General features: G+C 36.0%; 1 protein-coding gene across 5 annotated transcripts in view; it reads right to left on the bottom strand.

Moving 5' to 3' along the window:
- The window catches only part of TCERG1 (transcription elongation regulator 1), a 37,070-nt gene that overhangs the window by 2,540 nt on the left and 22,174 nt on the right, over positions 1 to 12,356 (bottom strand). For all 5 annotated transcript variants that reach the window (XM_064521199.1, XM_064521200.1, XM_064521202.1 and 2 more), the window contains 7 exons: positions 11,316 to 11,405; positions 10,418 to 10,536; positions 8,117 to 8,267; positions 3,631 to 3,795; positions 2,562 to 2,744; positions 1,271 to 1,450; positions 186 to 269 (listed from right to left, as the gene is read on the bottom strand). In XM_064521199.1, coding sequence (XP_064377269.1) covers positions 186 to 269; positions 1,271 to 1,450; positions 2,562 to 2,744; positions 3,631 to 3,795; positions 8,117 to 8,267; positions 10,418 to 10,536; positions 11,316 to 11,405 — 972 coding nt within the window. The remainder of the gene's footprint in view (positions 1 to 185; positions 270 to 1,270; positions 1,451 to 2,561; positions 2,745 to 3,630; positions 3,796 to 8,116; positions 8,268 to 10,417; positions 10,537 to 11,315; positions 11,406 to 12,356) is intronic.

The following is a 12,356-nucleotide window of genomic DNA, read 5'->3' as shown; positions in this document are numbered from 1 at the left end:
ATAAGCAGTAATTACATGTGAATTATATTTTTCTTTATTTTTGCATTTTTAATCAAAAAAAAAGACTTAATTAAACAATATTTCTGCTTGCCTAAAGCAGAGACCGCTTCAGAAACCACTATCTTACTTCTTTCTTGTATACTGCACAAGGCTAAAAGTTAGCAACAGTGATACAAAACTCTTACCCTGTCACTGGAAGAAAATTTAATGCACCTCGGATCTTCTTTAATGATTTTTTTCACTTCTTTCCATGTTGATGTTAAAGTTATCTTTCAAAAGAAGCAAAATTGGTTAAAATTACAAGAAAGTCATTATATTCTAAGAATAGGAATGTAAATGTCACTACATCTGAAGCTTTAAAGAAAACATCTCCCAAGCACACTGAAACAAGTTAAAAAAACAGCAACAGCTTTGAAGTGTTGGGTTTTCATCATTTCTACTACTATTTTAATAATTTTAATTAGATGATTGTACAATTTCCCTTTTTATATCCTGATTTCTATATTGGCTTTTTTATTTGAGATGGCATTTTCAAACCAAAATCCTCACAAATATCATTTACATTCCAACATCTTTTTTCAGTACATATTCACGTATACAAATATGTTGTCCAAAATTACCTACAAAAACTTGCTGCAAAGCTACATGCCTGTCATTTTACTCTGTTACACTAAAAACCTGCCTGACATTCTAAGCACTTGTAACTAATGCATTAAAATTTAGTTTAAAGCTTCAATGTTGAAGAAAGCTGAGTGAAGTTGGAACATGATTAAAAAAGAGCAAGACTCTCTAAAACTCCGTAATACAGAATGGGTGATAGTTTTTCCATAGCATTTATAAAGAATAGAGTTCAGATTCAGTAGCACAGGATGAAGTAGGAGAATATCAAGACAGAAAGACTTGGTAAGATTATTTACAGATAGTCATTAAGACAAACATATAGGATATTTGAAAGAGGAAGATGTCATTAGTAAAAAATATCAAATAACTCAATGCTGAAGAAACATAACATCCTGCAGGAGATTAAAAAAAACCCCACTGATTAGAAGTTCAAATATAAATAAACTAAATGCCAAACAAATAACACTCAAGATAAACAGGTAAGGAAACACACTGCATAAATTCTGTTATGAAGAAGAAAAGATGGTGAAGCAAGTGAAGGGGCCCCAGAGAAAAGATTATTCAGCTTAAGTGACAGAAATCCAGAAAAAGATAAGTCACAATGGGCTGACAAAACAGGATTTGAAGTTCGAGTATACATAGCTCTTACCGCTGATGTTTCATCCAGAAGTTGCCTAAAGTGCTCCCTCTTCTTTTTGGTAAGTGCTTCAATGTGTTCATTAAAAAGCTTCTCTTTTTCTTCTCTTTCTAGCAGGGAGCCAGATTCCCATCGATGATCTTTGCGGAGAGTCCTTCTGGTATCAGACCATGACACATCTGAAGAACGCACCTGAGACAAAAGATAATGATTTTTAAAAATAATTTCTTCTGTGGTTCACCAATAATTCTTATGCACTTCTTACTTTTTCTGTTAATTTTGAAAAAAAAAGATAAAGCTAAGAGACTACAGCAGCTTTTCTACAAATACTAAACAAGCAATGGCACACGGAATTACTTTGCATCTGTTCAAATGCAGACAGCGATATCCCACTGACCTGAGTATTCACGCACACGCATGCGCTCGCGCTCTCTCTCGCTCTCTCTCTCAAAAAAAAAAAAAAAAAAAAATCCAGCACCCTCCTCTGCTATACATAACATACTATATTAACCATAAGTGGTCTGGAAAGGCAGCCTCTGAGATAATTATTTACAAAGAGCCACTGGGAGCTTCACAATGCTTTTGTTTTAATCTGAAGAGCGGCCTTCAAGGAGCTGTTGCATTCTGGTGCTAGCTATACCATCAGATCAGAGTGACAAACCATTTATATCCTGCCCTCGGAAAAAGAAAAGACTTCAGTGCTGATACCTGGAACTGACCACTTGTAACATGCATGGAAACACGCATGGATTTTTTATTTCACACTAGGAGGCAAGGGCCTAGTACAAATGAACCTTATTTTGCTAATCCAATCCTCTTAACAGGACATTCACCATACAGGAATTGCTGTCTCACAGGTTAGCTCAACTAGTGGGACAGACACACAGAACAGCACAGAAATGGTAAGGTGAAGACACTACATTTGGAGCATGATGAAGTAGGAAAAAGCTTAAATTACTGAAATATTCCTAATGCTCAACTTTACCTAATTTTCAACGGACATACAAAAACTTCCAGTAGCATGTCAAAAAAAACCCCCAACCCAAATCAAAACAACAAACCACTGCCATCACTAGTGATATTCTATAGTAGTATAGCAGAACACCGACCCTGAAAGCAAAGCAAAGCATTTTCTTCCAATCAAGGTGGAACTCCCAGTGGGGAAAAAGAGAAAGGGATATGATTTCTTCCATATAAACTTAACTACAAATGCTGAAGAGCTCTTATATAGTAAACAATTTAAAAAAATACACTGAAAAGCTCCTAGAACAAATAAACCAGGAGAGAACTATCCATGCCTTACCATGTCAGATAGAAGCGCTTTGAAATTTTGGATAGCTTCTTCCCGTTTGTGCTGCTCACGTTCTCTATCAATTTCCTTGGTTTGTTCAGAACGAGCTTTCTGAACTTCCCTTTCTCGTTCACGCAAACTTGCCTCAATGCGAGCTTGTCTTTCTAGCTCCTTTTCTTTTTCAGAATCTAAATTCTGAAATATAAGAACATAACCTTTTCTCAATAAAAACAATAAGACAACATCTTTCACATTTTCATTAGGCAGTTAGTAAGTTACAGGATTAAAACAAGATAATATCCCGTATTATCAAACTAAGGGCATTTTGGAATAAAATACTTTGAGTCAAAACACTTTATAAAGTGGTTTGAGATCTATGGATTAAAAAAAAAAAACACCCTGTTTTAACAGCTATGTTAAAGTATTAAAAGTATTACAGGGTTTACACTGGGGAAAGGGAATTTTAGTCACAATGCTGATCAGAGAATAATCATTCTTGGGAGCACGCTCCTTGTGTGCAGTGACAAACTAAATAACTCTGCAGGACCTTACTATCTATTTGACCAGTTTTAACTTCAACCATTAATTCCTTGGAAGCGGAAGGTAGGAATATTAGTTTGAGACAGAAGAACCAGAGAAGGAACTGCATGTGAACCATTTATATTCCTGAAGGAAGCCTAGCTGAAATTAAAATCACAGCAAAGAAACCAATGCCCATTCTGGTTGGAAGCAATCAGCGTGGTGTCTGTACCTTCCAAAGTTTTATAGCTAATAGCTTTACAGCAGTCTCTACCTTTCTGGCTCTGCTAGATAAATTCCCCCAAATGTGTGTGTATGTGCGTGCGTGCACGCATGCACATGTGTGCCACAAACATTTGCAGCAGTAGTAGTACGAGCGATAGCACGTACAAGTTTTAAGTTTTCATTCGGGGTACATCTATGAATAGCTACGATATAGTATTCTCTTTGGTAAAGAGCTGGAGCCCATATTAATCTATCTTCTATGCAGTTACTTAATACATTAACAGAAGTGTAAAGAGCAGGAGGTGCATGGTTGTATTTCCAACTGTCACACACATACCTTAGCTATTTTTTCAATGTACTGTTTGAAAAGGTCCTCCCTTTGCGAAGAGCTATCCACTGCTTTGTAACGAGGATCAGTCTCTACTTTGTCCTTCACTTTGCTCCAGCGAGACTGACTGTCCAGGTGGTGATTAGCTAGTAGCTCAAAGAAGTCCATTTTGATCTATTTTACAGACACAACAGAAAGACAGGCAACAGTACTTGAGAAAGGCTTTGATATCTAGCAGTTTACTTTTAGGAAAAAAAAGAAGTCAACTTACCTCCAACAGAGGGAAGTATATTATTACTACATACCATTACAACTTAGAAAAAAAAATCACTAGAACTCTGAATTTAGAGACAAGCATGTCTAAAATTCAGTTCCTCTTTGGGACAATTTTGGTAAAGCAGATACATTCAGAAGATCTGCTAAGTGTGAGATGAGCTTTAGTTTTTAAAGAATGATTCATCAGTATAGTTTATTTTACTTCAATTTAAGCTTCTTTTTTGAGCTTTTATATATCAAAGCAACAAGTTACTGATTCTACATTATAGCATTTCACATATCAATACAACAGAAGCGATACAATTTCAAACAGGGCTCTCTAGCCAGATCGAGAATTTTATGGATTCACCCTCCAAGTATGCAATGAACAGAGGTAAATGCTCAGACCTGACAATAAATAGCCAAGCCTTAAGAAGATGGCTCTAACCAATAAAGAATTATCCATGTACAGTGATTAAGTAATGACATTTAAGATGGATATGTAAATACATATAAAACGTTTAGTGAGTTTTTTAGTCCACTTTTTCAAGTGGAAATGGCATGCCAACACTCTCCATAATGACAGCACTGTGAAGGGCTGGCAGAGGATCAACTATACGAGGTCTGGATCTTGAGATAAAACTAGCATCATGACATTTTCATCCAAACTCCCAGATTTAGCAGTTGCAAGAGCAACTACTGTGCCATTACTGTATCTGTTTTCTTCCGGGGTGGATGATCTCCCTTGCTCCTGTCAGCACTTCAGGTCCTACATATTTTTCCTTTTTATTTCCACCACTTCATGCCTTAGAAGTCTGGTTTGGCATTTGAGCCTCCATCTTTCTGGAGCACAAAAGCAAGGGGCTAGGGAGCCTCACTTGCCGAGTGGCTAGAACCCAGCGACGACCCTCGGGACTCCACAGACAAGGTTAAGCATGCTGCCTTCGCAGCATCCCAAACCCTACGGACCCAGAAAACAAGGTCCTTCATTGCAGCATACTACTAAGAAAACTTAGTTGGGAAAGCTTGGACGTTCAATTTTTGCTATTGATCTCATCTCATTTGTTGAAAAAAAGTCAAAACCAATTCAGTTCTAATACACAGAGGTTCATAAAGGAAGTGAACAGATGGACAGGTCCATCAAACTCTGGCTTCCCAGCAGACTGTCATACCCTGAGTCTCTAAAAATGATGTGCTTGGTTACAGCACATTAAGAATGAAATGAAGATTAGAACCAACATTCTGCAGGCTTACCCACTGATAATTTTAGCTCTTCATAATATTTAAAACAAATGTAAAAGGCTTTATAGACCTTTTTCTTTACTATCTCAGAAAGACTGAGATAGTAAACAGAGACTAGAAAACAACTGCTTAGAACCAGTGGAGAAGTCACTCTATAGTACTATGACTTTTCCTTAAAGAAAGTAAACAAAATGCTAAGCAAACCATTTACTCATTTTAAGATTGAGAATGTTGCTTCAAAACATCTTAAAACATGCATGCAGTATCAAAAATATGAAGCTTTCTAAGCCATAGTATTATAAATTTTTGGTTTAAAACAAATCAAACAATTCCCAGTTCTTACTACAGAAGTCTATAAAGTAAGGGTATCTCGAAGTTTAAACAGAAGCACTTTGTACAAATCACATATGCATACAGATATGCAAGATGTCTTTTAATACACACATTTCATGGAAAAACAGGATTAAAAAAATGTATGTACCCATGACACTGCTGGAAGCACTTTGGCACTAGTGCAACTAAAAACCAAATCCAGCAAAAAGAACACAACAAGTAGGAAGTTAATTCTATAGAAAGTGCCGGCAGCATTCCCATTCCTCCTCTCAAGAGCCGTGTGCTCCCTCACTACTGAACATCTACTCTGGAGTGCAGAGACACCATCTTGGCCATCTGCTCTTTTACTAATGACTTATTTAGTATTACATAGCCAATTCCCTCCTCAGAAAAACAAACAACAAAAAATAAGTCAAAAACAGCTTGCCAAGGAAGAATCTTTTAAAATTACAGCTCTATGATGCTACAAGTTTAATATATCCTAAAAACATGGTAACTATCTTGACTAAGTAAAATACTATGTAAGTGAACTATTATAAAGAAATCTTCACAGGATAGATGACAGATGATAGTAATCAGCAAAGTGGGTTACAAAATCTGTTTGCAATTGAACATTTTAGTAAGTCTACATAAAGTCGGGCTTTTGTGCTTGTCTGCTGGTATTGCTCATCATGAGGACATGGAGCAACGCGATGCTCTGGTAAAGTATATTAGTGACTTTGTCAGTTATCAGCTCGTAGTTAGTTCCCTGATATCTGCAGTATCAAACGAACACATACTTTGCTTCTCTCCATCATCTGAGAAGTATTTGAATTCTATTTGCTCACTGAAAATAACCGAATGAATAAAAGCAACCATTTGAAAAGCCAGCTGCTCCATCACCATCCAGTAAGTCATGTCTCAATGAAGCAAAATTTAAGCAGGATGTTTTTCAAACCCTTACGTTAAAGATTTCTGTAAAGCTGATCCTCCTTAAATAAAGATTTTAGACTTTTAAAACAGACTGAGAAAGCTTCAGGTTAAATACCTTAGGTTTTTTTTTTTTTTTTTTTTTTAATGTTTTAAACACTTTTAAAATCAAAAGAAAATCAGACCGAAAATATTTCAGGTGTATTTAGAGGGTGTCTTTTTTTTTTTTTTTTTTTTTTTTTTGTCAGTTAACACATTGTAGGTACAACTCTCATCACTTCACAAGGAAAAAAGCTAAAAAAATGTAAAGTACCGGAACTGCGGGAGGCTAAAGTCACCACACAGAGATACCAATTCTTTCCTCACTAGGGAATCCCATAATATTTGCGTGTCAGTGATTGACAGCTGTCAGACTGAACTGATTGACAGGCCGCACAGCACATAACTGTAAAGTCTATCCACTTGTTATAAAACAGAATACATAAAATGGTTACAAAAGGCTTTTGGAGAAAAAACATTATTTCAAAAGCAAACAAATACAATTTCTCTTTTAACTTTTCAACTTTAGAAAAATCATGCAATAACAAAATAAAACAAGTATTTACATTCAACTAGACTATTTTTAATCTGCAAGAATGCTTTAAAATTCCATATTTGTAATTCAAACAGTATGTAAGAGTCTAGTTAGTTTTCAAGCAAATCAATTTTCCTCTGTAAAGCACAATCATTTATTGAAAACACCATCAATAAGCCAAAATTTTAAATAATTTGAGACTGAAGAATTAAGTTAGAAGACCAGAGCACCTAGTTTCAAAAACAATTATGCAAAACTTACTGAGTAACTGAGTTGTTCCCAAATCTAGCATGCTATCCAGCATTTTTCTCTTCTGTAAGGATTCTTAGTAAGTGAAATTTACATTATCTTTTTACTACAGAATAAATATCGCAGACTTTAAAATGTCAAAAATGATTACGCTTTAGAGGTTATTTTCTCCATTCGCACAACACACAGGGACATTTAAGTAAATGGCTGCACATTTTGATGGTAACATTATTTGATGCCACCTCCATAGTAGTCTGCTTCCCCAGCGGTGAAAGCTTGCTCTCTACTATTGACAGTACGGTCAAATGACATTTGGAATTCATTAATCTTTAATAGCTGACCTTTAATTCTAATAAGCAGCAGTTTATACATAGGATATGTTTACTGAAAGATTAAAAAGTCACTAAAGTGCTAACTTTTAGACGGAAAGAGAAGATATGGAAGCTGTTTGAAATTTAAATGCAGTAGCCCACAGAGAATTTTGAGATTTTACTGCCTCCATTGAGAGAACAGAGAGGTAATGGCCAGTTCTGGGTTTTCTAGCCACACAGGACAGGTACCATTTTCCTTTTAATGCTTCAAAATAGTATCACTTTTTCAAAAAACAAAACAAAAACCAAACAAAAAACAGTCATCATTCCAGTTAAGAGTACAACCTTGCTTGCTTATAACGGCTATATTAAAATAAATTATTTGTAAAGTAAACTCGGTTGCACAAATTGAAGTAACTTCAATTCTATATACTCTAATAGCTGGCCAGCATACCTGCAAACCTAAAATCAATAGTTTAGAAAGACCAAAGAAAAATCTGTGAAGCATTTACATCGTAAAGCCTTTATGGAAAGGAAAGGCACATGGAAACGAAGCACTGGCTTTGTCCCATTTCACGCAGGCTCACACCATTCACACTGCTGGAACTAAAAATCACCTTACCTTCTCACCTCTGGTCTTCGAATCTTCTTTTTCCTTCTTTCTTGCCGCTGTGATAAACTCATTAAACAAGGCCTCTCGATCTTTCATCTTTTCAATTGCCTTGAATCTCGAGTCTTTAGCATGCTTGGCTGCAAATTCACTAAAAGTAGTTCTGCAACAAAATGGCAAGTGAACTAATTTGGCAGAGCTGTCTTTGCTGGGAAGCAGGTTCAGCAGAGAAACATTGCTTCTGCTAGAATACGTGCCAAAGAACAATTGGAAAAAACAAAACAACAAAAAATCCACCCTGTGTTGTCAGTATAGCGATGCTCAATCAATGAACTATAGAAGAGAGTCAGGTTTAGGCAGACATATGAATTAGAGACTTACAGTTTTTTCCATAGCTATCCGCAGAATGCGCAGGTTTAGGATAAGAGATTACAATACAACCAAGGAGAAGAAATGAACAAACTCAGCTGTCTACAAAAATTTTCTTGTGGGCTAGAAGCTCAGCCACCAGTGTGTCCAAGTATTTCACAGCTGTGAAATCCAAAATTTTACATGCATTCTCTTGCAGCCAAACCACGCTAAGAGTGTGCCAAGAAAATCATCATTTTGGTGTGAGACAAGATAGAACACTGGCTGAATGGAGTTTTCTCCTACAGTGAGCATTGTAGAGCCTAATCTTAAAACACAAGGAGTTAAAATATTTTAAACACTATGCGCAGAAGCAGCAGTACTGGGCTTTCAACCTATTATACCTGTAGCATTTTCCTGACAGATGTCTCACCTCCTGGACCAGATTCCAATCTCAGATGTGCAGTAGATACAGTTCTGCCACTTACCTCAGGAAAAACAAACAAACAAACAAAAAACCACCCACACCCACACCACACACCTCCCTCCCCACTATTGTGCTTTTTCCAAGCTCTGACGCAAATCCAGCCCCAAGAACATGTAATCATACGAATGTTTTCATCACAGCATGGAAACAATTAGACTTGGAAAATCCAGCCTACCGTTGCTGTAGGGTAAATTGAAACAAGAAGAGAATTTGGTAGCTTATTCAAAAAGATCAGAAAGTGAACGTACAGCTTCTTGAAGAACAAGAGCTGTTTAAGTAAAGTGGAACACAAACTCTTGAGCATGTTGGACTGGGATAGATGATTAAAAAAAGCAGTCTGACACTCACAGAAGTACAGCAATACCTTTAGACAATCACTGAAACCAGAAGACAAAGGATAGGATTAAACAAGATGGTCTTTCAACTGGAATTCTCTTCCCCTCCTCCTCCCCCCCTTAATTAGATAATAATTAGTCCCAATATGACACACTGGAGACAGCTTTAGTTTCCTCAGCTTGCAAGATAGAATAGTCAGTGTTAGTGTCTGAATGATGTTGCTTGTCATTGATTTCATTTTTCTTAAAACATCTCCATGCCTCCATTCTTCTCAGGCTACAACTGTCAAAATCACTACCTTCAAAAAGTCTACCCTCATTAAATGAGCAGACAGGTGTATTAAATAAAGTTATTGAGCAGATTTAAAGTCATTTAAAGGTTAGCAAAACATTGGATTCCACCAGATTTCCAACGTACGTCACTGAAAAAGTTAAGCTGAAGCAAACCAAAGGAGCTGTTATTTCACCATAAAATAGTTCACACCTGATAAGCCAAGAGAAGCTGAAAGAGAATGCTTCAGAGCTCCTCTGGTAACACGAGAGCGTATTTCATGAACTGCATGCAAGAAAGCTGTGAAACAAACAATTCTAGCAATAAAATCTAGTATGTTAATAACTTTACTGTCATCACTATGCTATTATCACTGCATGTACACCTGGATGTGAAGAGGTATGTAATAATTTGTATATTAAAGCAACCAGAACATGCTGTATTATCAACATGCTCTTTAATCAGAAAAGTGCCCCCAAGGCCCACAAACTGGTATTTTGTTACAAAGAAACCCTCCCTCCCCCCAGTATTTCCCACAAACTAGTAATATTCTTAAGGAGAAAGAGGGTTATTAAAGAAACCTTGCAGTGGCACATGAGGCCTTTCTCACAATACAGACAACATGCTGGGGATTTCTTTAAAATGATTTAAAAATACATAAAACATAACAAATTGAAAGTTCTGTTATTTTATGGGTTAGGTAAGTAGAAGCAGGCAAAGGGAAATTTCAATGATATCTGATCACTTTTCTTTTTTTCTCCTCTTTGGCAATTTTGAAAGAGGTAAGAATTGGAGGGTTAATCTACCTAATACCACCCAACATACTTTGTTCTAATAAAGTTAATGTATATGAATGAGAAAGAAGCTCCTACCTTGGATTAATCTTTGCTTCCTCCATCATTTTCTTGAAATCCTCCTTGGCCTGCATTATTTTGTTTTTCTTCTCTTTGCGTTCCTCTTCTGCTCTGGTTTTCACATACTGATCAAACACCTACAGAAACACCAGTCACTTTGACACAAAAATACAAACCTGAAGCCATATAAGCTCTAGGAAAGGAGAGAGAAAAATCCCATTTTTTTCTTTTTCTCCTATTTCCCTTTCTCCCACCACAGGTACAGACATAGACAAGGTAGGAAGCAGAGTTAGGGAACTCCTTATATTTCAATATGCAAATTCCTCCATTCTCCTGAACGTATGGCATACCACACCTAAGCATGTAATCTGAGACCCGTAAAGAAATTTCTTACACATTTACATGATGTTAACATTTTCCTGGGTCATATGTTTAAGAAAGCAGACGCTTCCTGTATGCCTGAAGTTCCCTGTTTCCCTACAGCCGTAGGGCAAAAAAGGCTTCCAGAGTGAGAATTTGCTTAATAAAAATCTGTGCTTTATGTTTTTTATTTTCCACTACTCTTTTTCTAAAAATAGACAGATTATTCATTATGCTAATGTTTTCAGGATACTAGAGATTCTCCCCATTTCATCAAGTTTCATCAAGTGAGCTCTCTGCATGCATATACTCTTCACTGCGTTAAAATATCACATCTTACAACAGTTGAAAAAATAAAAACAAAAATAAAAACTACCAACTCATTTCTCTTCTTGCTAGGTTTTTCTATTTCCAGACAAACCGTAAACATAACAAAAATCCCTTGCAATACTCATCACTTAAGAAGATTAACAGGAAAAAAATGCAGGACTGAGGATTTAGGTAAAGCCTGTGGTAGCTCTGTCTAGAAGGGAAGTGAATTTGACTTCTCCTTTACCTGTTTTCTTTCTTTAGGATTGAGAAGTAAGTAACGAGGATCAAAAACTATCTTGTGTAGCTCTTTCTCCCATGTTGAAAAAGCAGAGACCTTTAATCAAAAAAAGAAAAAGTCAGATTTTTGACTGGTAATTAAGTTTCCTTAAATAAACAGAAGTTGTGCAGTCTTGCTTAAAAACTACAGGACATCTGATGAAAAAGGAGACAAACTTATTCTTAAGTTTTTATCACTAGTAGATGATGAGCAGTGGGAAGCTGGCTTAGCAAGTTGCAACACTAAATGGCTCTGAAAATTTCTGAATAGTAACACACACCTAATTACTCTCATTAAAATAACTACCACTGTGTGACATTTAAAAAAACAAAAAATCACTACACCAGAAGAAAGCCTTGAAATTCTATGCTATATCCCATGCCTGCTCTGTGCCTTTTCTAAAAGTTACGAGCTTGAACGACAATTCTGCTATGAAAGAAATCTCTGCATTGAAACATGTTCAAACTCATCTTAAATGAGCTTTATTAAAACTATCCCATAAAATCCAGTTAATTTGAAAACAAATAAAAGCTGTACAGGTAGCTGATCCACTGTCATTTTTTCATAGTTATTATATAGATTTACACTTGAATAGCCCAATTCAAAGCAGGTATCAAGCAGACTGCAAATTCAGTTAACTAAACACAGTCTCCCATTTAAGACTATTCCCATAAGAATGTACAGACTACAGTGGAACTTACTGCTTCTCTCACATCAGAGCATTTTCAAAAACATTAGTTACGTGTCCACTTCCTATTTATTTTCAATGGCAGCTTTCAAACTGGCTATTTACTTGAAAAAAAGTTAAAAAAAATCTGCCTTGATCCTGTTTAATTTCAATTATTTAGAAATCAAATTTACGCTATAACTGTAACCTTTTTTGAAATATAGGATTCTGTTACAAAATTCATTCACTAATTAGAAGAAGGATGAGATTGTTTTCCTTGCATAAAGTACTACAGATTCTGAATTAGCCAAGAATTAAGACCTCTACCTGAACCTCTCTCT

This window comes from Dromaius novaehollandiae, chromosome 15 (genome assembly GCF_036370855.1).
Source record: "Dromaius novaehollandiae isolate bDroNov1 chromosome 15, bDroNov1.hap1, whole genome shotgun sequence".
Lineage (NCBI taxonomy): Eukaryota > Metazoa > Chordata > Aves > Casuariiformes > Dromaiidae > Dromaius > Dromaius novaehollandiae.
Note: the sequence above shows the minus strand (reverse complement) of the source record. Positions and strands in the feature narration are given on the sequence as shown.